We start from the raw sequence: 27,505 nt of genomic DNA, 5'->3' as shown, positions 1-27,505 counted from the left end.
TAGGCTGTTTAATTCAGGGTTCAGTGGCTCCATAAAGAATTCATATAGAGCCTCACCAAAACCCAAAACAGTGTGGAAGCCATCGTAAGCAAGCATATGAATGGTAATTCTTAGCTTATGGTTCTCATGTTTTTTGAGGTTGTAAGAACATTACTCCTGGGTGCCAGACGGTGGCATCCTTTCTCCTCAGGGCCAGTAATGCATGGGGCTCCATGTGACTGATACTGAGGGATGCGTTGGCTGTGTCCCAGTCACTCGCCAGCTGTCCCTCATCCCCCCTCATCAACTAACACACATGGCTAAAGGAAGACACACTGTCCCTTCAGCCGCTGGCTCTCTTGAGGGTAAAATGGCAGAGTACTGTCCTCTTTAGGAGTCTTGCCCTTGTGAGGGAGTGTGGGTAAAATCCAGCCGTCGAGCTGAGTGGCTGCAAGCGCACACGGTGAGTAAGCAAAGAGAGAGAGGACGAGTGGCATTCTTCCAGGTCCAGAAAGTTACGTAACAAGCAGAGAAATAGATTTGCTATTGTACAACATCAGGGTAAATCCCCGCTCATGGTAATCGCTTTCATTTTAATGAAGCTGAAAGGACTCAGGGTTTATATTTGCAAAGGAAATTATTTATTTCATCATCTGGAGGCTGTACCTCGTACAAGAGAGCCACAAAGGTTGCCATAAAGCGGTAATTAGAACTGCTGAGCAAATGCCAAATATTTCCAAATGCATGGTTTAACATGAGGGACTGTATAGGATTCAGGAGACTGAAAACAGAAATGGCCTTACATCAGTGACAGCCCCAAAGACGGGTAAAAAGGACAGAGTACAGAAGGTCTGAGGCATTGTAAAAAAAATCTAACTGTTCTAACATCCAGAAGACAAAAATTATGCCCAAAGACAGAGGTGGATAAAGTCGCTCGGCCTTGTTGAAAAGGTCATTCTGCCAGCGGTTGGGTCTAGTGTCAGATTTCATATTCAGAATCTCGTTCTTGGAGGTAGAAAAAGAATTGGTTGCTTTACTTTAATTCACAGTGTGCCGCGATGTGTTAAATTGCTCCCATGTCAGAAAATAACAGCCCTTCACACTGCAACACACACCCTTGTCATTAGGGGAGGCTCGTGCTGAACCCAGGCGCTTTCCATCAGCAGGAGGGACATGTGTGTGAGTGTGTGAGGGGGTGGGGCTGGGAGTCAAGCTCTTTAAGGGGCTATCGCACCCTTCCCTCCCCCTGATAAACAATCCATCACTAATTACTTTCGACACAAAGCAGACGACAGTAGCAACAACACGGATATGATCAAGCTGTATGACGGCAAAATACAACTGTAGCAGGGGGAGGTTTCTGTTCATGTGGCTTCAGTAGAGCGCCTGCACGCTGCTGCAGCCAGCCAAGCATTACCTGTAAGTGTTTTAATAGGTGGAAGCTGACCTTTTGTCACAAAGGGCAGACAGCAGAACAGCATCAGTAATACCATTAACCCTGGATTAACTGATGAACTTATCCACATTGATTTACCTTCATGCCCGCTGTTTCCTTTGGCTGCTCTAAGGGCACCAATCAAGCTTTTATTTGCACATAATACTGGTCCTGCACAACAGCTGCTGCCACCTCAGGCATCTATCAGAGGAGCAGACAGTCTGGACTGTAAGAATGAAGCAGAATGTTCTGTTTTTTCTTTGCCAGCATCAAACATTTCCAGTAGAATGTATTTCATCCACCATAGTCATATTATTATGTAACTTTAGAAATATAGTATAAAACAGTTTTTACATAATTTGAAGAATTTAAATAAATTAAAGGAATCTAAATCTTAACTCCAAATTACCAAAAAGACTTCATTTTATCCTGGACAAGCCCCTAATTAGTCACAACCTGGCTCAAGGGGACTTGAGCCAGCTTTATTTTACATAACTAAAAGAGAAAAGAAGCTAAATACAACAAAACCAAACAGGGTGGGAGCCAGGGGAGAGAGAAAGACTGGCTGATTGCCTCCAGCTTATATGATCTTGCCACCAGACCAGGTGAGCTGAATCTCCCTGATGACCCGACTCCCCTCCCGCTCCTGGAGGGAGAGGCCTGCTCAGAGGGTCATCACACTTTTTTTGTAACGATGGTTACCACTGAGCTGATAACCATCGTAACTATATTTAACACAGTTTTTGAACAACAATGATATTAAAAGACCTAAAAGGTCTGGTTATCATTTAAAATTATTGCTGCTGAAACACTTAGTCAATTAATCGGTTGCAAACATTTTTAATAGTCGATCAACGGAGGAAATCAAGGAGAAAATCTCAACATTTTCCAGTTTCTGCTCTTCACATGTGATGATTTGCTGCTTTTATCTGTTTTATATTTTCGTAAATTGAATATTGACTATAGTTATGGACATTGAAGGATCTGGTCTGAGTGATGATCTTCAACACATGCTTTAACCCAAGTTTCAGACATGTAAGAAGTGCACTTTGCTCGAGGTGTTAGTCTGTATGGAATGAAGCGTAGCACATGATTGTACAGAGCACCTCAATAGGATGCTATAGACTACATCAGAATGTAAATAACAGTTTGCACTCAAACAAACTTGGTATGCCCATCCTTTCTGATATTTTCTGCCATGTTTGAGATATTTCACTCAAGTCCTGGAGGGATTCGCAAATAGAGTTACATAACCCTGCGAGTGAAAAGATGCAGAAATAAACTTTTTCTCCATTCTTTTTTGCAGTAAAAAATGTCGTTGTCATAACTAAAGCCAGAATCCCATTGTGTATGGACTGTGGCAACACTCTCTCACTCCCAACTTGTCTGACTGCCGAAAGACTGCCGCTTGGTCAGTGGTCCTCTGCTTAATAATATGAAACTGTATCCCTGTTGTGTTTTCTGGACGCAAAGTTAGCAAGAATAAATTCAACATCCAGATAGACTTTCAAAACAGTTTCACAGTTTTTTTTGGATTAGGCACCAAAACTGTGAGTATAAGTTAAGTTACGTACCAGTCTGACATAAATAAAATACACAAATAAAACATAACTTACGTAACATACAGTACATGACATAACTTCACTATGCTATGTTATGCAAGTTAAAGGTGGAGTCAGTAATTTATTCAAGGGAGCCTCACTGGGAGATCGAACGCCACCTGTTGTGTTGGTGGCTCGCTCTGAGCCACTTTATTTCCCATTTACCAAAACTCAAAGCTTCGGTCTTTGATGACCTAGGAATGAGACTCAACAATTAACTATCTTTATCCAGAATGACTCACCCTATCTTGTAACTGCCATACAATACCTAAAAGAAAGTTTTGAATTTTGGTTTCACAGAGGACACAAACAGCGGCCTCTAGGGTTAAAGTCCTGTGTTTGTTTGAGCCATCCATCCACCCCACCATCTGCATATGCAGACTTTCTGCTCTTCACCTGACTCCAATGGAGGGATACCTGACCAAGTAGCAGTATTTGACAATTTGTGCGGCCGAGTTGGTTGTAGAGGTCAGCATCTTTAGGGTCTAGTTTGTCTTTTGGCCACAACATTTTTGTCTTAAACAATACTAAATTACTTTACATATGACATAGATACCCACTGCTGCTGAGGAGAAATACTGCAGTTTAACTTACAGTACAGTGTCTAATAAACACAGCTCTACTCTGCCTCGGGCTGAAAGCAAGGATTAATGTTTGGGGAAATCTCAATCTCTTACTCAGACAGTAGCCTATTTCAAACCTGGAAAAGCCAATTTACACATATTTAACAATGTCCTGAAGCATTTCCAAATGATATTGTAGCTATCTTAATGACAAAGTAAAGGACATGTTAATGCCAACATAAAGGAATTTATTGGCTAAATATAATAATGAGTGCTTTCTCCTGCGAGAATCAAGTGAAAATAGAAAGCCATAAGGGCGAGCTGTAGTTCCTTCACAGCTCAGTGTTTTTATGATGCCTGGGCCCATGATTACACAGAACACAAATGCTCTGCAACTTTCTCAATCAAATAATGTGTATGCTTGGTACAGACTGAAATGCTCTGTGGTCCTTGTGATCAGATTGAGAACCTTGAAACAAATATTATTGTCTTGTCCGGAGCCACACACACACACACACACACACACACACACACACACACACTCAGAAATCACTTGAAAACACCATTAAGGGCAATCAATAGCTAGTTGCTGTGCTTTTGGGCTATCTTCTGTGACAAACAGCTGAGTCCTCAAAGCCTAGCAAAGAACAAGTGGAAGAGTATATTTTTCCAAGGAGCACTATCTGATACTTTCAGATACCATTAAATATCAGATCCCATCCTGTATTCATTACTGAGAATCACACAAACAACCTTAATCAGGCAACAATTTCATCTACTAAAAGGGTAGAACTCTATGTTTCTTCAGATTAAAAGCACATCTCTTAACCATCCTGATGGTTCCCGTCACAAAGAATAATAAGAGAAATTACACTCCTAGATAAGGATAACTATTTTTTTGCCAGTTTCAATGGCCATGACCTTTCCACTGAGCATGCTCAGGTTCTATCATCATGTTTTTTGATTTTTCAGGTGCAAATAAAACACGACAGGCCCACTTTCTGGTGATGCATTTTAACCTTCACAGCTCCACAATTGCTTGGATAATGGACAGCCATTTCTCTAAAACAGGAGCTCCCCAGGCAATGGTTTTTACACCCTTTTATTCCCACTTTATGCAACTAATTGTAGGCATAACCAGGCATCATATTATTTTTCATAAAATAATAATATTTGTAAGCTGGTGCATTGTTATTTACCTGAACCATAATATATTATAGTCAGACAAAGAAGCTAGTAATTGACCTTCAAAGAGGAAAGAGGTGACCTCACCAATTTGCATAAAAACTCTAACTGATCAGGAAAGTATTGTACTTTGGGCAAAATCCCGGTTGTCTATCCTCTGGAAGTCCTTCAAGGACAGTACAAAGATTTAAAATGTAAAAAGCTTAAAATGATAATTTTTGTCTAAAAAGTGTTGAGTGACTGGTTATGGATGCTAAAATGAACAATACTTGCTTGTTTTCTATTAATAGCCATTGTAGCGCTAGGTTGGTCAACCGGTCGCTGGACTGAAAATATCTCTACAACTGTTATATGGATTGCTACGACATTTTGTGCAGACATTCATGGTCCCAGATGATGAATCCTGATCATCATTTTTATTTTATTAATTCATCTAAACATAGCTTTTTGATTTAGTGGCTGGATGGGTTCCTGAGCTACACTGATGTAGGAGCATTTGTTTATTTTTGTTTCAGTGTTACTACTGTTGTTGCTGTATATCTTTGTTGTCTGCTGTGATCTTGTCATTTGCCACTGCGACCATATTAGTTTCCCCTCTGGCCATTAATAAAATTAATTTAATCTAATCTAATCACAGCTTGATCAGATTAAGTAATATGAAGCTGAAACGATGGCGTTAGAAAAAAAGATAGTTTAACAAGTTGTTGATTGCCTGCAAAGTAAAAAAAAAAAGCAATCCAGCAAACAGAAGTCAACCTCAGTGGCACAAAAGCTGTTTTCTTGGCAATAGTCTTGTTTGTTTACAATAATTAAGCTAATGAGTACAAATTAACATGGTAATGATTTGTTGATGCTGAAATGCGACATGTCGTACCTTAATGAATGTTTCCAATTGAAGCAGCCGCAGCTGATGTTGTCTGTTACAGGCAGGTGCCACAGTTGAAGTTAATGACTTCCTTAGTTTATTGTGTTTTAAGATATAGTTTTGCACATGGCATGTTTTTTTTCTTTAAAAAAAAGCAACTGGCTGTATCACTCACTCTCATTCACATTCAATAATTTCAAAACTTGCTGCCTTACAGAGTTTAGGATCGCTTTCTCTCCAGCCGACACCTCTCATGGGAAGAGCTGGCAGGGATGTAGCTAATGACCGGTATAAAGGAAAACAAAGCTTCTAATCAGTGCAACAATATTGCTCTGAGGTTCAATCTAGGTAGTGAGGGAAGAAGACATTAGAGGAGGCTTGCCTCTGTATATCTTGCTGACCATCGGCTCATTGACTGCTGTTTGGATGCTGTAAGTTATACGCAATACGTTTAGAGAAGCACAGGGGCTCTGTTGTTGCTGCTAACCACATCAACAACAGCAAATGCCACCATGCATTTTGACAATCTTTGGCCCTCCCCCAGCATCAAAGAAAATAACACACCATGCCTGCAGAAAAATCCAATATGTTGCAGTGTTCCAAAAGCTGTGCTGAAACTGAGTAAGTGAATACTCTGGGATTACATTTCACCCTCTACCCTCCCAGATGGCCCCTAATCTCAAATTACAAACTACTTTCCAGACAGCCGAGAAATGAAAAGTCCCGGACTGTGGAGTAATGGGGGTAGTTCTCTGTACACAACTTTAAGAATAACCATTGCCAAGAAAAAACTCATTAAGGCAGAAAATAAAATGGGATCAATTACAACACGATGCAAGCCAATTTGGATGGGGAACAAAATAGAATTGTAAAAACTTTCTTTTACAGGTATTAGACTATGAGTCCAGGTAGGCTTGTTAAATAGACCCTATCAGAGTGAGTGTTCAAAGACTGCACTCATAACAGTGGTGAAAGAGTTACAAAAATGGAGTAAGAATGAAAGGATGTTTCAGATAGCAAAGAGAGAAAATTGCTTTTTCTATTGGACCCATGTAAAAACAGAAAGCAGAAAACAGAACAAAAGTTCACAAAAAAGTACTCCTTCAGATAACCTCTTCAGTTAGTTATTGCTGTCATTGTCAGCTTTGGAGGTCATTACTTTCCAAAGTTGTGCAAACTGCAGTATTGAAAAGGAAAAACTAACCATTCTTTAGTGGTTTTCTCATTTCAATCATGATCAAAAGTGACTTTTGTGAGCAGCAACTAATTCAACGTGGGTGGTGAACATATTGTGTCAGTGACACCAGCTGGGCATTTGTTAAAGTCTGGTAAGTAACACATTGCAGTGTTTGATTTCATAGTGCTCTTTTGATGTGGAGCCGTTTCTATGTCATCTGTTTGGAGCTAATGAAGAGAAAGCAGGGGGATCAATGTCGGTTCTGCCGTTGCTGGCCAGCCTCTCTCCGCAAACACCCTCACATTTCTCAGCACTGCCAAGCCCCAGCCCCAAAGAGTCTATCTCAATGCAGAGAACTCCCAAGAGGAGTGCAGAAAAACTATCCGGCAGAGCCAAATTCACAATCGATTGGCTTCTGCACATCACAAAGACAGAGGGAGGGAGGGGTTGGGGGAGAAGGTGGCCAGAGCAGGGAGCTGCTTGGTGGGCCTAACTAAAAAAAATATGATCACAATTATGAAGTGGAAAACACTGATTCCACACAACACATATCTGTACAGACAGGAGGGACTTTTCTGAGGAAAAAACACACACTCAACCCTAATTTCTCCACTCACTTCCATCTCCTGTGAGTGTGCTTGTGAAGTTAAAGCAATGGCTATCAACAAATGAGCTGTTTCATTAAAGCGTAAGTCTTTGAACTGTGGAAGATCAGTTGAGTTTTGTAGTGATACTATACTGTACAGGACACTGGACTCTGCTGGGAATAATGTAAAAAATGACTAAAGAACAGGTGGTGTCCAGAGGAGCATTCATTAAACAGACAATATGTTGAGCCAGCATGAAAATACTGCAGCTGAGTCGGACATAAAGGTTCAAACAAGGTGACTGACTTCACAAACTTCATCCACCAATGAGGCGTACACAGCCTCTGTTCACAATTCTGCTGGGAGGGAAAGAAATGCAGGAAAGGTTATTACAACAGCATCTGCACAGCAAGCAATGAGGACTCAACTGGCCTTGCAGCTCTGTTTTTAGTCCAGACTGTGCTTTAAAAAGGTTGCAAGACCAACCCACAACAATGCATTACGAATGGTTACGACTCAACCTCGTACGCCAAACCGATAGGTAACAGATGTCCCATGTAAATGCCACTTAAAGCTGAGCTGCGGATGTTTAAAGACTTTAAATAGTGGCAGATCCACCATGCTTTAGTGGTGGCATTTAACATGATCACAGAGAAGTTTGCAGCAAGGTCTACAATGGCATGTGCATTTCTGGTTTTACTGGTTTTATCACTTGTATCCATTAGATTGGTTTTATGGGTCAGTTGGATGACAAGCATCTCCCCACCCACTGGCAGCCACAGTTTTTGCCCTGCAGGCTGAAATTTGGTATGGAAGTTAAAGTGTGTGAAGGGATGTGTTTGTGTTCATGCTAATGGTAAAAGGTGGGTCTGTCAGTGGGAGCGGCCTATGACAAAAAGACGCATAGGAAGACACACAACATGACTAAACTTTGTAGAAAGACAGTCCATTGGTCCACAAATCTGTGTCCACCCTATAGTAACCACAACTTACTATCTATGTGAATGCACACTCCTTTGTAAATGGATTTCAATGTTTTTTAGAGATAAAAGATCTGTAGTGCAATGATCAACCAAAGAACAGCTTCTTCAAGGGGACAATAAAGCAGTGCTGTAGTCAAGACCACCTTTGTCGTGTCCATGACAAGTCCAAGACCAGAAGTAGTTGAGACTGAGCCAAGTCTGAGTCAAAATGAAAGAGACCAAAGGAAAAAAATAAAGAATGCTTTTTACCAGTGAGATGAGTTTTGGCAGCCAGGCATATTATTGCAAGTGCCACTGATTGGCCACCTGGTAACCATGGCTACCAAGGATTTTTGAAAATTACTTCAGCATTACATATATGTTTAGAGAGAGTCGAATTCATAATATCATGTTCAGGTTAGGGTCTGTTCTGCTATTTTCTGAAACTCTTTCTGAAGAAATAGTGTGTGATTTAAATAAAGTTATATAACAGTTACTGAGTGAGCATACAATTTTTAGTAGTAATCTCTGCTGCTAGCATTATCTGAGCTAGCCACGACCCCTCATCTGGCCTTGTAGAGCCGTGATGTTTAACCCCTAAAGGTTAGGGCTTGGGAAAATTATGTTTTTTAAAGGCAGCTGATATAAAATACATACACACACATATATATATATATATGTACACACCGTATATAAATCAAGTGAACTACACGACACACATTACATGTTGAGTAAGGCCAAGTTCTAAGACTGTATTTTTTGTTTTCTGCCGTGTTCCAAAGTTTCTTTTCGTTGGAAGTTCCAATTTCCCTTCAGCTCTCTATTATCATAGAAACGTCCAAGAGTGTTACTCATGGACACTTTTGGAGCAGTTAATTATTGTAAAATACAACCCTTACAGAAAAAACATGTGAAATATGGGAAATTCATGTGTTTTTTCTGTAAGAAAATAATTTATATATTTATTTGAGATTTTTTATATGTTAGAAAATAATTATTGTTTGCTCCAGAAATCTGCTTATGTCCTGTACATTTCCTAACTTTGGAAAGCACAGTGTTACTTGAAAAGTGCTCAATAAATACATTCTTCTTCTTTATCATCTTATTATTATTGTTATATTCAAGTAATTATATTAATTAATTAATTATTATAATAAATATTATCCAGCACAAACAAATAAAGACTTGTTGCTAATAAAGGCCATTGTCAGGGTAAAATGATTTGTAGTATACAGATTCAAGTTGCAAATTCAGCAAAATGTACATTTCCAAAGCACTAATTCCATCAGGACAACAGCAGATTCCGTTTTTTAAAAATTTGAATCGTTCCTACTTTGTCAGTCTGTGTTAAGCTACCTTCGATTAAACTCTGCATTTCAGATTCAGATCTTATTGTCCCATTTCTGCGGATGTTTCACAATAAAAGGCTACCAGGAAAAATAGAGATTATGCCCTTTGGTCTTGCAATGTGAAACAATGTTGAAGGAAATTTTTCTATGATAGTAACAGAAAAGTAGTTCAGACTGGAATGAATTATTAAGTGAAAAACAGTATTTCTGGTTAAAGAGCAGCTCAGAGCCCAGACCAGTAGAGTGGTGGTGATAGAATCTGTGTTGTGCAAATGTACTGTACATTATGCTGGATTTATAAGACAGCTGGTGTTGAGGCTGGGTTTACAGCCCACAGCATCAACAGCAAATTCAAACAAGCACAGATCAGGAAAAACGAGAATCTAAGCTAAAACAGGAAAAAAACAAGCCTACTCTTTATAATGTAGGCTTGTTTGAAAAAAGGCCCAGTTCTCTCTCCAGTTGAGCAAATATAAAGTGCCCTGGCCGAGAATTTATGTATAAAAAACCCCCCACAAGACTAGAACACTAACTTAACTAAATAATCAGCTATGGACAATGATGGTCACATGGCCTCAAGCTTCACATTTTAGGAAGGAAAAACACTACAAAGCCCACCTGTTGGTATTCATCTCTGAATATACTGAAATGCTTTAGAAAAAACAGCCTGGTTTTGAGTGCAAATTCCTGTGGAGTTTGGATGTAAAACAAAAGAAAAACCCATCTCTTTCATTCTCTGCTAAACTAAATATTTTAGAGCCCCAAAAGTAGGCACAGGGGGAAGCTGAAGGAACCATTATGTAAATAATCTGGGCATTTATCTGTGTGGATCCGGCTCGAAACTGACAGAGCGGCAATATGTCCTCCAGAAACTCCCGGTGTGGTTCCTGCTGGTGAGCTCAGCCTCCCGGCTGGGCTGTGGTTTGGACCTCACACATCGTCGCTCCACGGGCTGCATCATGGGGCTGTCGGCCGAGCTCGCACATACTCATGTGTCCTCTCACAGCCGATGGAAAGTTAATTAACTGCCTTTTGGAGGCGTCAGGCCTGTGATAGCCCAGCCACTGGTGCGGACCTATTACCCAGCCTTTAACAGTGATGAATTAGCGCTCCTTTCCCGCTGCCTGCCTTCCATCATTGGCAGCTTTAGCCTAGGGGAAGGAGCACTGCTAGTCTGCTTGGTCCCTGTACGTTGGGCATCAGCTAGCTCCTATACAGGCAGGAGACTACAGTTGTGGGAGTCTGAGAGGAAATTAACACGAGACAATAATTGAGATAATACAAACAAACCCATTAGTGTAAATCAAAGATGCTCATTAGTTTTTCTTACTTTAAAAGCACAAACAAAGCAGCCTTTTCTATTCTATTCTAGTGAGGATGATGGGAGATTATGCTGATGTAGCTGCAACATAGTAATTATGTATCACCCACATACATCCTTTGTGTTATATTCTGATGAAACAACTTTAAAAAAAGTTAAATGCAATCAGATAAATGCAGGGCAATATAAGCAGAGGAGGCTTTGGTTGTGTTTGTGCAGTCACCCTCCCTGATGTGAAACCTACAGTAAGAGAGTGCTTCAGTCCAGTGGGTGGTCTTGATCAGGACTCAGCTGAGCGTGCAGCAAGGCCTTGACAGCTAGCTCGCCTCACTGTAGTGTCTTTGGCAGGAACAGACCTGAATGCTGGGATCCATCACACAATCCTTATCTCCATTGGCTGGGATGGAAGAATCCTTTCATTAGTGGGAAAAATCATTTAAATTGAAAAACATGAAACTTGCTTGTGGCCACACAAAATCGTATTTCCACACATGTGGAAGAAGTAGAGAGAATGAGGTGTTCCTTCTGCCGTATTTGAGACTGACCATGTGGTACACAACTATCCAAACAACGCGGCATTCTAGTGCACTGCAAGATGTCAAAATATCCTGCCTTTGAGTCCCTGAAATAGCTCAAGCTTAGAAAACCTGGATGATGCAAGCACAAGCTAATTAATTACTCACATTACTCACTCAGACCAGCTCTGACAAAATCGTCCACACCAATGCGTCACATCCTCTGTATGCTGAAGAAGACTTTTTCACCACCGTTCTGAAAAATCATTTTGAACGTCCCTAAATCAGGGACATTATGACCATGATACCAGATAGGATATTGAGAATCATGGATTAATAATCAAGTGTGTCCCTCGTGCATCACTGTGCATATTTTACAATCTTATAAAAGATATCTGAGACCTGGGTACAAATACAGATATAATGGAAGCAGAGGAATATCCACAAAGGCTTCAATAACTGTGGAGAAAAATAAGCAGCTAATCCCCCTTTCTACACTCCTTCACTTCTCAAAACATTTTGTAAAGAGCCCCAGACAATTTAATTTTACCACCAAGGTCCTAATTGTAAAAGACAACTGCATTAGAGGTTGGTGTAGTATTGAGACTACCTGAGGCAACACCACAGTGCTGGTCAGACTTTATTGAATATGGCTTTCTCACCAGCGTCCTGAAAAATTATTTTGAACGTCCCAAAGTCAGTGTAAACCATCTAAATGTTATCCTTTTTCTTTATTGTCGTCTTTATTGTAATACTTGCCTTTAGGAATGTCATGATACCAAAAATGTAGTAGTCGACCAATACCAGAGAAATTCCATGATTCTGGATCCCCTATTCGTATATAATAATATAATATATAATAAGGTCCTGACCAGATCCCCATTTATTATCGATCCAATGCTTGCATTTTCCTGGATAACGCAGATGAATAGCTCTGCAATGCATTAAGAAAAAAAAAATCAGCTGCATTCAAGCTGTTCCTTATTGTTTTTGTATACTTTACTAAATAACAAAGTAACAACAAACTCACTCACTAAACTTTTTGGTCTTGTCACTGTCTTTATTAAAAATCCACTTGCCATTGGTAGTTTTAAGTATTATTGTAAGCTGTTTAGAACTAGTGTTAGAAAGTTAAAAAGGTCATAATTCCCTCTCTAATATGTATTTAGTTGTTAATGTGAAACACATTTCTCTTTCAAACGCATGTTTTTAAGTGTCTTGCCAAAAACGACATTTATAACGTTAAATTTGACAACGTTAGAATTTACCTTCGCCCAATACGCCTTTTAACTGAATAGAGCTGAAGGCATCACAGTGTAATGTAAAACATTACAAATCTGTGGGGTTGAGTAAACTGACATTTATGGGTAAAATATCTGGACTGCCTCTCTAAAGTTGTCACTTTCCTATTAGAAGGCATAAAGTGACAATGGGAAACAAAGCACACGTAATGTAATTTAACAGTGTTAAAGATGTGTTCAGTAAAGGCCACCCACTCAGGTGAGGGAGGATGTATTCCTGCCGACGCCTGCTTGTGTTCAAATGAATGCAACTGGGGCAGAGTATTCACAGAAATCTATAAATACTCCCCCAGCTCCAATGACAGACATTGTGGTTATTTATAAATACCATCCAGCTGAATGTGCCGAATGCTGCGTCACAATCCCAAACAATCGCACAGATGCAAGGAGCAACCCGCAACTTTTCCCAAGCCCCGGCGCCACGTAGAAAATTGGACATGATTTTAATTACAAACAAAACAATAGCTGCTTCCAGGATGGAGAGCAGACAGTGGCTTCATAATCAGGAGCTGTGGGTGCAGAGACAACTAAAACCCAAGTAACACTCTATTATTCTGAATGGCTTCCATGCAATCTGAGAGCAGGCCGGTAATGACAATTTTTTTAAATGCAAGGATGACAACAGTTGGTGCAGCAGAGATAGAGAATGTACAGAATGGAAACATAAGCCACTGACAAGTATAATGATGTAGGGCGATGATTTGGGAGGGGACGGATACATCAGTGAGCCAGTCGACATCAAAGCGTGCCTAGATGAAATGAAGGCACAGTCGACTGAGTGGTGTGAGGCTAACTTTCCCCCTACACAGCCTGCATGCTGATCACACACACGCACACACAGCCACTCCCATCCCACTTCAGAGGCAAAGCAGCGCAGCCATTTGTCAAGGGTATCGTGGGTTCAGTAAACTAGCAACTCACTATGCATCTCAGCACAAAATAATACCAACGTAAGCCAGGGGCAAATTAATATTTTGTTGCATCAGGCAGTCCGTGGACTGAATTAAGCAACTTTGGACTGACAGGACGATTTTTTGTTTTGAAATAGACATATAGAAAAGCCCTGAAAGGGAGATGAAAAACTGCTGATTATTTCTTAGTTGATCCTGATAAAGTCAGAAACTGACAGCGCACGTGTTTTTTCTTCACCTTGACTATTAAGAGTTCAGCTCATAAGTAATTTGAATGACTTACTCCCTATTGAACATATCCTGAAACAGATGCAAAAAGAGCCAAAAAGCTAAATATATTGAATTATAATCAAGTGTCCCTCGTACGTCACTGTGCATATTTTACAGTCTTATAAAAAGATGAATAAGACCTTGGTCCAAATGCAGATATAATGGAAGCATAGCAATATGCACTGTCAATATGCACTATGGCTTCAATAACCATGGGGAAAACAATAAGAAGCTAATCCCCCTTTCTACACTCCTTCACTTCTCAAAACATTTTGTAAAGAGCTGCAGAACAACAGCAGAATGAACAGATGAGACCATTTACTTTCACCACCAAGGTCCTAATTGTAAAAGACCGACAACTGCATTAGAGGTTGGTGTTGTATTGAGACTACCTGGGGCAACACCACAGTGCTGGTCAGACTTCATTAAACATGCACAGCTTACTCCACAAGTCAGCAAAGAGGGACAAAGGAACACATTTGCATCTTTGCTTTCTTTCCTGAGCCAACAACACTGAGACCCAGAGACACAGATGTTGGTGGGAGGGGCACAGTCGGATACAAGAGGTTGACAAGAACACATGGTTAAAGAACTTGTCAGACAAATACCTTTGCAAGCTGAGGAAGAGAGTTTAAGCTTAGGGATTCAGCTTTACTATTCAAGTGTATTTGAGGCTTCACAGCGCCAAACAGTTCTCGGGAACCAAGAACGGTCCCAGGATCTGAATCAGACCGGATTCGCTCTCTATTTAGGGTATGTTCAGGTCGACTACATTTTAGATTGGATCTAATTATCCTCAGGTTTATTTGGATCTGGTCTGACTGTACTTGGATACCCTTTTTTAATTTAATGAATGCATGTCTGATTCAACGTTTTGGACCAGTGAAGACCTAGTTAATCAGCTGCCACATAATTAGTCATCCAGCAGAGCAATATCATCTGAGGAAGCTCTGTCCAACACCATAACCTTTGTAAACCACAGGAAAAGATGGATGACGATTATCAAGGACCATCACTTTATCCACACGATCTTAGCTTCAGAGTGCTTGTCTGATCGTCAAACAGTGTGTGCAACCTCTACCATCCCTATCCGACATTAGAATTGTGTGCATCCAATATTATTTGTACTTTTCCGAAAGCAACAATCCAACAAACACCTTCACTTAAGGCGTTGATTGGCCAGGTGTCTCTTACGCTTTCTTTTTGTCTTCAGAACCAGTGGAAGCCCACAAATGCATTCATGGAGAGACTGTCTAAAAGGGTGTGTCGTTATCCTTGTTTGTGCCATTCATCGCAGCTCACCCCACTACCCTAACTATGTGTAGTAACACTATACATCAAATACAAAGGTTTGGGGACTGTGTCTGCAAGTTTAAAAAAAATAAATGGAAGCTGATGACAGAATATTTGGCAGAGACATCAGCAGTGCAGACAGTAAGAGAGCTCATCAGGAAAGAACAGACTGAAATTTAACCCAGACCAGGTGTGCTCTTTGTTGAATCTGTGCTTGAAGCCAAGATATTTCAAGTAAAAAGAGAAACATGACAGCACCACAGGTTCACTGGTGTCCACCATTGTAGACAAGGTGCACATGGATGAAACCCTAGAGAGGGAGTTACATCAGTTTCAACAACAAACTGTCTTTTCTGGACTGTGGAGACAGGGTTTACAGAAAAGCCATTTACACAGATCACTAGCAGCATTCTTCTTCACACCATCCACACCATGCAAACTGGAAGTATAATCTGGACACCACTGGGCAGAGACCATATCAACAAATACAACACACTAACATCAGACATTGGAAGGCTTTGAAAGCCTGCAGTTACCCTCGCTGAGCTTTCATTAAAAAAGCAAAAAGAACACCAGATCAAAGGAAAAAGCAGACCACAATGAAAAATGAACATATTGTCTTCCCATATGTGGCTGGAAATTCTGTGGAGCTCCAAGGGTTTTTTCCAAACTCAAAATGACTTTTTTAAGCCTGGCAATATGCTGAGACAGAAGATGGTTTCTCTGAGGGGCTGCGTTGGCAAACATTACTGCACACCTGAGTCGAAACAGCACGTTAACATACCCATGCAGAATATAATGGTTCCAATGCTTTACACTCGCTTACAGAAAATAGAGCTTGTACAACTTCAGAGATGAATAAATATATTTCCTATAAAGATGGATGCTCAGACAAAGTTATTGTAAACTACAGCAATATGACCAAACTATATATATAGCTGTTCATTGTTGACCTTGGAAACAACTGACAACACCACACCAGGTAGCTGTTCAGAAGCTTGGAAACATATTACCAGTGATGTGGAAGGTTGTTTTCTGGCTCTGTTTAACTGCCCCTCATGCAGTAAGGGATTAACAAAATGGAGCAGGATGTGAACGGGACCGGCACCAGACCAGCTTCTGGCCGACTGAGCAGCTCTCCAGTGCTGCTGGCCTCTTACGGTACAGGTTGGCTGCTGTCACATCCTTTTCTCTGCTCCGTGCTGTCAAACCAGCCCACGGCTTAATTATTTCTTGAATCAGAAGAAGTTTTAATTTTGAAAATAGCTAAGCTACACAGCCACTATTGGGAGTTAAACTAGTGTAGAGCCGCTTGACATATAATTACAGATGTTTAAATTTTTCTTAAAAGCTGAGGTTTAAAGTTAGTGCTTGACTATCTAATGTTATGCAGCTCCATACCAACAAACTGTGATGTACTGTGTGTTCTGACCCCTTTCTATCAGAACCAGTATTAACTGTTTCAGCAGTTTGAGCTACAGTAGCTCATCTGTTGGTCACACGGGGCAGCCTTCACTCCCCACGTGCATCAGTGAGCCTTGGCCGACTATGACCCTGTCCCCGGTTCACCGCTTTTCCTTCCTTGGACCACTTTGACCACTGCAGACCAGGAACACCTCACAAGAGCTGCAGTTTTGGAGATGCTCTGACCCAGTCGTCTAACCATCACAATTTTTCCTACATCAACTTTGAAGACAAAATGTTCACTAGCTGCCTAATATATTCCATCCATTGACAGGTGCTACGATAACCAGATAATCAGTGTTATTCACTTCACCTGTCAGTGCTCACAATGTTATGGCTGATTGGTGTTGGTGTATCATATCATATTAGATTCATAGGACCTTTCTAGGTTATTTTTTTCCTTTTCATCATTGACTTAACCGTTTTGTTTCTTGCAACGTATCTGAGCAGTTCTAGTAGTGATCAACTCTGCTATTGGCCCTGCTCAGTCAGGAAAGGCAGACTTCAGTTCAGTTTCAGTCCAGTAAATTGTTTTACACTTGGTTGGACAGATTTTATGGATGTCCAATGACTGGATAGAAGCTGGAACGATTCTCCACAGAATTAAGTTTCCCTCAGTGTACGAAACTAATTTGTCCTGTTTTGTGCACATCTTACAGGGTAAATGGAAGACACTGCTCAAATAAAGCTACATCATTGTAATTGCTTACAGGCAGGAGCTTTGACAGGCAATGTAAGTAAATAGTGCTCTCATGTTTTACATTTATCTCCAACTTTTCACTTGCAAACCAATTTGGATGACTTAGTATGTCATTTGGAGAACTTGTTAACTTGCCTAAAAAAGAAAAAGCTTGGCAAGTTTCTAAAATGTTTGTTCAACTTCTTGCCTTATAAGGCATGCATAAATACATAAATGCACAAGCTAGCCTTTTTAAAAGCCACACAAATGAATATTTTTATATTACCAACTGAAATAATGACTAGCTGTGATGTGAAAGATGAGAATACTGTATAACCAAACTCTGCAGTTCCCTTGTGTTCTATGAAGCATATTGGTGTCTTTTAGCTTATTGTTTTGGTTTTACGGCCCCACAGCTTTACTGTTTTGGTTTAGTATTACAACTCTTATCAACTTTGTTTCTAGCTGCAGTTTTCAGGGTAAAATCCCCACAGTACGGCAACTGTCAAGCAGACAGATAAAGTTAGCATCTAGCTGGTGGAGCTAGAAGCGAGAGGTTAAAGACCAAAACTAAGCAAAAAGGGTTAATTACTGTAGGTAGCCAGAAACACCAGCTCTAAATGAAAGCTAATGTAACTAGCTAGTTTGTGAGATAATATGTTAATGTTGAGTTTACGGCTTTTCGGACTGGCCAAAGGCTATCGAGATCAATTAATGCAGCTTTAATGTTAATTTTGTACTTTCTACTCAAGTGCTGAGAAAAAAAATAAATTCTCTGCTTGATCTCCTAGTTTCAATCATCAAAATGGAAGCAATGTAATAATGTTGAGGAAAGAGCACCATCACCATGGATCTGCACGTATATGAGCACAAAAATCCAAAAGAAGAGTATTCTTATCTCTCGCTGTTACCTTTTCCTGCTGCTGACACCTTTAATCTTGTATCTGCCAAATATAAAAGCCCAATGATCTGTCTCTAAAGCTGCTTCACTGTACAGCCGCATATTGCTTCGCAGTGTGATTTTACCTGAAGCAATGTGTCACTTCCTCCGTGCCTCTCAGGGGTTTAACATAATTGCATTCGTTATCCAAACTACACACCTACCTCCTATTGTAAGTTCCAGCTTGACCCGGACGTCATTCGGAACACAACTCCCTGGGCAACTGTAATTGATGTGCACTTGTTCTTTATGTTCTTAGGTAAATACTTCTTAATAGAGTGGGACAGCTCAAGACCTCAATGTAATCACAAGTGTTTAGCACTCATTCTTCGTACTCTCTTCATCTCCACAGCTAATTAGAATCAATAAACATGGTGAACAAACAAGACTCATTAGGGCTTCCACTATCTCCTTCCTCCCCAGGCAAAAGCCTATAGGGTGACATTTTTGTATGTCTTTTCCAACCCCCAAACCTGCGTTTAAGAATTGCTCTCAAGCTCAGTGCTGGATACTCCATATATATAGCGAGCGTGGCGTCAAGAATAAAAACCCTTTGAAATTGCCATGAAGCTTTTGAAGCCTATGTCCCACTGCTCAATGCTCTCAGGGTTTTCATCTCTCCCTATCTCTCCTCATTTGCTGAGGAGCTCTCAGGGCCTCGCTGAGCAGCTGTTATGAACGCCAAGGAAAAAGCATCCACAGAGAGGAGGACTGCATGGACAGCTGGGCAGGGCTCTGCTGTACTGTATGTGCCGCAAGATGCTTTATGCCAACGCGCTGCTCGCAGTAATCTAAAAAGTTGTAGCAGCATGGGGGAGTATTTATAAAGTGCAGCAAGGCATGTCACTCATTTTCTAAGATATCAACTCTTTCACTACTTGTAATCCTGAAAGATAGAGGGAAGAGATGCACATCACAGGGGTGTGTTCCGCCAGCTCTATCCCAGAAAGTAGTCCGTTCCCCTACTGCGCTTCTACTTCACATCTGTGGTTGCGGTGGGTGTTGTTCATTTTCTATCTGAGTGGATTTGGAGGCTGAGGAGGCCACCCACCAGCTTGTGCACAGTGGGTGGTGGAAGTCCTCACAAGGAAAAGGAAAAGACTGACAGACAAAGAAAACACTCAACAGCAGCATGGGGAATGGCAAGGTCAGAAATTAGATGTTTTATCAGGCTGATAAACAGAGTGATACTGTAAACTGGCACCAGGACAGAGGCTGTTGTAATGAGATAGACTGTCAGGAAATGGGCTTAGAGAGTTGTGGTCTGATGAAGAAAAGGTGACTTCAATAAAAACCCTTCAATTTACCCAAAAGATGCAGACTTCCATTTGCGACAGGGGTAACTTCTTCTACATGGAGGGGCAATAAGCTTTAGAGGGATCTCTGAGACTTCTACGGGAAATGAGGCGTGTCGCCTGAAACATAAAAAGAGAGAGGCACATTGAGGCGGTTCATAATGCACATTTCATGAAGTTCAAGAAAATAAAGTAGCATATTTTCATTCAAAATCAGACAGCAGGTGATGCATGGATAAAGTTTCTGTTTCGGCATGAATGGTGGCGCACTGTATGCCAGAGAGGGGGTCCGTATGCATGCTAACTCCCACCTCGCTGAAGGTTGCATTTGGCAGAAAGAGAGAGATTACTTCTGTCCACTGCCCGCAGCATTTTAATGCCTTCAAATCAGGGCCGGGAACTCTCATATATGCATTATCACAACGGGCTAAATCAGCACACAGAGCTCAGTGCCAGGTAGGGAGCAGAGAGGAGGAGGAGGAGGACGGCGAGGAAGAGGAGGAGGAGGAGGAGGAGAGAGAGGGGCAGGAGATTAGACATGATCAGAATGTACCAGGCTGAGTGTAATGTGAGACGACAACAGAGGCTGTGGAGAACAGATATGAACAGGAAGAAAGCACGAGACAGGAGGAAGCAGATTAAAATTACTTTGTTATCTAGCTTGTTAGCATAATGACCTTCCACGTTATAATCTCTGAAGTGCCAGTACAGGAACTGCCAACAATACATGTTGTCATATTTTAGCAGATAAATTACAGTATGGCAAATAACACACACACAAACAGATAAAAGCTGTCTAAAGTATATATATATTTCAGTGGACATTTTAATCAAAGTATCATTGAGGTCTGTAAAGTGGAAAAAAAGTGACGATCTAATTTTGCTTTACTCTACACACCTGTCACACAATGACCGGTTCATTGTGAATCATTTTTTTTTTATATGCATGTGTTCTCTCCATTAGTGAGATGAGGAGATTGATCATTTCATTTCTGTGACAAGTACAGAGCTGGAATCAGGACATGGTTAGCCTAGCTTAGCATAAAACCTGGAAGCAGGGGGAAGCAGCTAGCCTGCCATGCCAAAGGTAATGAAATACCTAATAATATTTACACTAATATACAAAGAGAAATGTGTTAAATCAATAAAACAGCCAGGTGCAGTAAGCAAAGGCCAATGTAAAAACAGATGTTCCAAAATGTCAAAAACATGACCGCACACTCCAGAGGGTCAAACTAGCCAGCTAGCATGCCAACTTCCCAATACCACAAATTCTGACTGTAATTTCTGATGGTTTTAATGTTTAATATAAAATGTTTACTGATTTTTTAATGTCTTTTGACAAGCTGTAATTCATGCTGCCTCTGACCACTGAGAATCCTCTCAGCCAACACATTCTCACTCCCAACTCCTCAAATACTGCCAAATTGGTCAGTGGCTTCCAAATCGGACGTTGTAGGTTTGCTTTAAGCATCATTTCTGGACATTCAGGACATCCACTGGTCAAATTAGCAAGAAAAAATATTCGATGTATGCAAACATTAGTCAAGTTAACAATAATTATCCAGTTAGACTTTTAAAATAAAGCTAGCACGATTAACGTTGTGGCAGAGTTGCAGTTCGGTTAGGTTTAGGCACAAAAACTATTGGTAGGTTAAGGAAAAGATCGTCAGTTATGTTACGTACATTATGTAACCTAAAAGAAATTCTTTGCATTTGGTTTTCACTCGTGACACCAACAGCAGTCTCGTGGGTTAAAGTCCTGTATTTGAGCCATCCATTCACCCCACCACCTCCATAAGCAGACTTTCTCACTCTTAATACTACGTCACCAGACTTTGTTGGCACAACCAAAAAGGGCTCGAGAAGGATACCTACAGGGCCACTGACCCGGTGGGAATATTTGACGACGTCGGAGTAAAACTGGGTCATCTCCACAAAAAAAAATGTCTATGACAGAGAAGACTTTGTAATTGTACAAGTGATGTAAAGATTTTTCAAGTTTTAATTCTCAACGATCTGGCATCTTTTGCAGGACGGCAATGTTTGTCAGTACTGGTTTATATTAGGGTTTTCTGACTTGCCACATCTATGCTTAAGGTTTTCTTAAGTTTAGTCAACTAAAATTACTTGGTAAGTTTAGAGAAAGACTGTGGTAATGGTTAAAGGAAACAAACATTTATCGTCGGTGCCAGACAGGTCATGAACTGCGGTCTGTGCTGTCTTCCAGTCAGGCACTTTGAACATCCAGCCATCCACCCCAGCCTCCTCCCTAAGAGCTTTGTGGCGATATAAAAACTTTACACTACTTTGCTTCTAAGAATATACAGTCACTACTTGCAAGACTGCAAGTGTACAAGAAAGAAGAAAATGCACCCAAAATGCACCTGCTGCCATTTTCCGGCGAGGAGAGTCAACTTTCTGTCAATTTTGTTTGGGACAGATGCAGGGAGCAGAGTCCAGGTAAACCTTTACTGGACAAATAAAGCACAAGGGAGGGAGAACACCTATACATCTCTTGCTGTTTAATTGCTGTGGCTGGCTGAGTAATGGAAGAAGCAGCCACTTGTCATTGAAGCATCCCCCAGGGAGGACTGATGCAGACTTTTGCCTCTGGACGACTTTAGCCTGCTCTTTGCTGCAGGCCAGTCCTACTGTACCTTCACAACACATCACAGCAAACACTGCCAGGGAGAGTTACCTTGCCTGGTGTTTTCACGGTGAAATGTTCTGTGTTCTTTCCTGGGAAAAAGTAAGTTCTTGCAAAGTCATTCTGCTCAAATAGATTTTTTTTTTTTTTCCCAAACGTGTTCTTTTCTAATAGCAGCGACAACAGCGCCTGTGTCTCAAAGACACACAAGCATCAAAACAATCACAGAGGGAAACCAAACATTTTCTGCTCTAAAGAGCTTTGCAAGTGGCAGCGCTATAATGCAAAACTGAAACCCAGATGCTCCCAACTGTTTGGCACTTTACTGCTTGGCGCTGGGAATTAAGGAGCATTTAAGTCGGTCTTGATGAACTCATAAACCTTCAAGGTGGACAGTCGGGGAAGCATTAACTTCAAGAGAGTTGGTTAAGGCTGATATAAAAATGAGCACTAAAGAGATCACTGTGATTAGCCTGAGAAAAGAACAAGACGGGGGGAATAACAACGATGGTTCAGCCTAGAAGGGATGATGACTTTGGAGAGGAACACTGTGGGTTTAGTGTGATCAGACACTCTTTCCAACAAGCACTGGCATTTCGGCCAACCCCTACAAGAGGCTCCAGCTATTTTAACTTTTTTTGATTTATGAGGACAGTACAGCCCAGAAGCAGGATGATGTTTTTTTTGACTACCACACCATATTTTTTGGATTAAAAACAGAATATATTGTGGAAATTTTCTTCCATTAAAGAACTTCTGCCTAGTGTTCTAACTTAAAGTAATTATCTGCACCATTTTTAAATGACCATTACATTTTATTTTTTGACTACTTTCCACTGATGAGCGATCGGATGGTTGGATGGTTGGAGTATACATTGCTGATTAGACTGCCTGGTTTTAATAATGTCTGGTTTTCAAATGTCGTTGTCACACTTTTTCATAATCAATCACACTGTAAGAAGTGCTTACACCTATATTTAACTGCAATGTGAATGTAGCCAAAATATCAAGAAAATGTAGCTCTTGTAGATTAATCAAGGGGCAACCTCTGTAGGTGGAAAATGAAGCCAACGCGCAAGTAACAACAACTGCAGTTCCTCAAATGGCCACTAGAGTCTGGCTCCAGAAGTGAGTCAGTCTCCTTGAGGCCCCATATTAAAATGCCCAACTTTACAGCAGAAATAAACATGTTTAAGCCTGGTAGAAAAAACGGTTTTGGTTTCTATAGCTAATTTCCCTGTTTATGACAACTGTACGGGGTATTTATATAACTCACCCGTTTAAATAATTAAGGCTTAAAGTTATTGCTCTTAGTTATTCATAATTTAGGGCGTTCCCACTTTGAGTGACAGTTGGGTGTTTTTAGTAACCAGGCTTCATTCAGCCTGCCTCTTGATGACTGAGACTTTTATTTTTGGAAATATATATTATGTAAAATGGTCAATAGCAACTTTCTTGTACATTAACTGACATCACCTGTACGTTCAGATATTAAAAGGATAAGACATAATTCTATCTTTTTTTTCTTATTATCAACAAATCCCATGAAAAGACCAAAACTAACAATTTGTCAGTCTGTCTCTCAGTATTTTCTGACTTTCCTACTGTGTCTGGGTTATTCAAGTCCATTCCTCATAAAGATATACAGTAAATACCTGACAAATAGTTTAATTGAAAAGGCTCAGCAGTTTCCTAAAATACCTGTGCACTGTAATTTTTAGCAAACGTTACTCAAACAGAAGGAAATAGTGCATTTGTTGGAGACTAATTTCTGACATGGATCAATATTCATTTGGTGCTCTAGTGAGTATTCGGGGCAGCAGGACGGTGTGTGTGAGGTTGTGTGTATATAAACTATAGTGTGTGTGTTCGTCATGGTAATGAAGGAACATGTCACCCAGTGCAACAGTGTGGCTTATTGATGTGTTTTTTTTAAAGTTATTATTTTTTTGGCCTTTATGCCTTTATTTTTGATAGAGACAGCTGAAGACAGACAGGAAAGGTGGGTAGAGAGAGAGGGGATGACACGCAGCAAAGGGCCGCAGGTCGGACTTGAACCAGGGCCGCTGCAGTATATGGGTCGCCAGCTCTACCGACTGAGCTAACCGGGTGCCCTATTGATGTGTTTTTAATAGTTTTTGGCACAGAGGAAGATATGTCAGACTTTGATACATACTCAATACTTGTTAGGAGATACTGTCACTGTTGGTTTAGGTCTTAGCATTGGATTGCTGACTTTAGTAAAAATATTGAGGATCACCAGACTTATCCTTTTTATCAGAATTACCTTTACCTTATTATTATCACATTACATTGAACCTGCTTGGGTTATTATTATTGATAATATAAAAATTCTATTCTATATGTGCCAATTTAAAGACCATCACCATTAGAATGTGTCCTCTTTGGGACTGTTCGTCGAACTGTGGCTTGGCGTCACGTTTCGGATTTTCTCCATTAAACAGGAAGTTGTCATAACTTCAGTGTACATTGTCCAATCTCCACCAAACTCCATGTCTGATAAGACTCCTGCCCTGAATACATACACATGCCTATATTACTAGTCATATTACCACCTAGTGGAAAGAGGAAGTAAGCCTTGTATGGCAATCAGCATCTGATTTACGGGAAATTTTCAGATCTACGCATAATATGCAGCACGCCCCAACTCACATAGACTGCGAGGGCCATGAATAGGGCTGTTGCTGCTGTGTGTTTAGGTAAATGATAAGAGGCATGGCGCTTCCAGGAACAATACATTTGACAGATAAACTTGTGTTTAGCCTTCTTACATGTCTGTGGGTTATAGCCGGGAAAAAGCTGTTTTCCACCAAATAAAACTAACAGCATTTCCTTCCTGCATTCCGGTTTATTATGGATTCTAAGAATGAGATAGACATGAATTCATTTCTTGAGTTTTCCTTTTGACAATCATTCATGTGTATAGTTTTTTGGCGGTTTCAGAGTGGCATGAAATGAAACATCATGAATCTGCTGAAATGAACTTGCGGTGGTGTTAACCATAACAGCTAAACTTTAATTAACTGCTCATCCAAATTGCAGCACATTCAAATTACAGCCACTTTTACATCAGTGCAGTAATCAGGGGCCATCAAGAGACACACTAAGTGACAGACGCTGGAACACACCAAGACAGAAAGAGCACACTGCATGTGCTTTTGGCATCATCATTTTTAACAGTGAGCAATGAGAAGTCTTCACATTTAATCATTAATATGTTATATTTTATTGTAGCATCATGGTGTCAATATTCAAACTAAGCAGTGTTCAACATCAAAGTTTATGCTAGTGAATAATCAGTATGTTTGTATATCATCTCGACAGATACTTCTAACAAATGGCTGCCCTCTAAAACGTAAATAGTAAACCCTTGAACTCACTGCATTTTGATGCAGCTTGTGATGGGAATACCCTGTGTAAAATGTAATCTAACAGGAGCGTGCCATATGGATAAACGTGCCCCAAGGACAAATGGGTTGTGCGCCTTTGCGACCCAGAGCTGCCAGTAATAATCTCTCATCCATGGAGGTTAAGTGCTGGATGGAGATTTCCCACTGCCTGCCATATAAGCTTCCTGTTATCACTGGAGTGCAGGTTCTCTGCTTACATAATGCCAATCTCTAAACACTCTGGCTCCCAAAACTTTGAAATCGTCAGAGGGCTGGAAAAGTGGTTTCAAGGACTAATTGAGCTTAATAATGGGTGCTTATGCTGGAAAACACACACAGAGAAGGACAAACTGTGTCTGCTGTGGTTTTAGGAAATGCCAACTGCTTCAGTTAATACATGTTCTCAAAATAACAATGAGCTTACATTTAGTGTTAAGTAAAGCAGAAGTACTGTTACAAGTACTTCAAAAGTATTCAACTAGAACTTATTGAAAACTGCATAAACTAACTGGAGTTCTGTTTCCTAAACCTAACCAAACTGCAACCTCAGCAAGCTTCATTTTGCTTTATTTTCTGAAACATTAAACAGCTTTTTCAGGCATTCTGTGCTTAGCACACATTGCCCTGTGCTGCTTTTCCCAGAGCCCACCCATCAATCAGACAGTGACATCTTTGGATTTTCTGTCAGTTTAAGTGTGTATAAATCATTTGCTTTTCTTTGTGGCTGCTGAGTTGCTGTTTTCTCACATCAGTTATCGGCATGGAATAGCACAATGGACATTTACTTAAATGTCACAGATCAATACTTTGCATTACAATACAACGTGATGCCTCTGTGAACAATGGTGCTGTGTCTATACATGCTTAGCCTTATACAAAGTAAAACATTACCAAAACAGATGCTTTCATATAGGACATAAGGGGGTCATTGAATGGTTTGATGAGAATGAAAATGATGTGAATTGAATTAAACACCAATGGGAGAATGGGGAAGGTTCCAGAGACGGGGAGGTTTGTGTTGTTTTTTTCCTTTAAACTGTCACCCATCTGTACCTTGCAGCTACAGTAGACACATGTTGAAAAGGACATGCCCTGTCTCACAGTGCAGGCTCAGGAGTGGTGAGCACAGGTTGTGTCAGTGAGTTATTCCTTTTCAGGGTCATGTGTCAGTGCAGCCACACTGACTGCGCACAAAAAACAATCATCTGCATTTGGTTTCCTGAGGGAGGGGGGTCAGGTTTCAGGGGTGATGGTGTTGGTGAGGAGTCAATACCCTACGCTGCCTCTCTTAATCAGCACAGTACACCAAGGTCATTTCATCCGGAAACACAGTCCTGCCTGCGCTGCTCCACCGCGGCCGCTCCAGTACCATCCATCAGTCAGCGCAAAGCAGGAGCAGCCTCCATACGAGGAAGAGATAAACACAAACACGGGGAGGGTCTGAGCCTCGCTATAACACACAGCACGAAGCTACTGAGAGTGCAAACTTTTTTCTGTTGACACAAATCCCAGGGACAAACCCCCCTCTTTACTTCCCCCTGATGGATGAGTAGTGTGTACTTCCGTCAGTTATGTAACACAGTCGGCCGTGCACTGTGCTTCTCCAAAAGCAGGTTTAAGCGGTTTTGCTTTATATAATGTGGAAATCCAAATCTTTCTCTTTTTGCCAGATAGGCTGCGTCGTGTCCCCAACTCTGTAAGCATACTTGCTCATGGTATTAGTCAACAAAGAGAGGGACATGATTGTCTAATG

The 27,505-nt window shown here is 40.7% G+C and overlaps 1 protein-coding gene across 8 annotated transcripts in view; it reads right to left on the bottom strand.

Moving 5' to 3' along the window:
• The window catches only part of iqsec1b (IQ motif and Sec7 domain ArfGEF 1b), a 204,830-nt gene that overhangs the window by 115,351 nt on the left and 61,974 nt on the right, over positions 1–27,505 (bottom strand). For 5 of the 8 annotated variants that reach the window (XM_051414946.1, XM_051414933.1, XM_051414935.1 and 2 more), the window contains one exon: positions 19,705–19,812. The exons of the other annotated variants lie outside the window; for them this stretch is intronic. In XM_051414946.1, coding sequence (XP_051270906.1) covers positions 19,705–19,812 — 108 coding nt within the window. The remainder of the gene's footprint in view (positions 1–19,704; positions 19,813–27,505) is intronic. 8 annotated transcript variants of the gene reach the window in all.

The sequence above is a fragment of the Dicentrarchus labrax genome, unplaced genomic scaffold (assembly GCF_905237075.1).
Source record: "Dicentrarchus labrax unplaced genomic scaffold, dlabrax2021, whole genome shotgun sequence".
Lineage (NCBI taxonomy): Eukaryota > Metazoa > Chordata > Actinopteri > Moronidae > Dicentrarchus > Dicentrarchus labrax.
The sequence above is the reverse complement of the archived record's forward strand: the minus strand, read 5'-3'. Positions and strand labels throughout refer to the sequence as shown.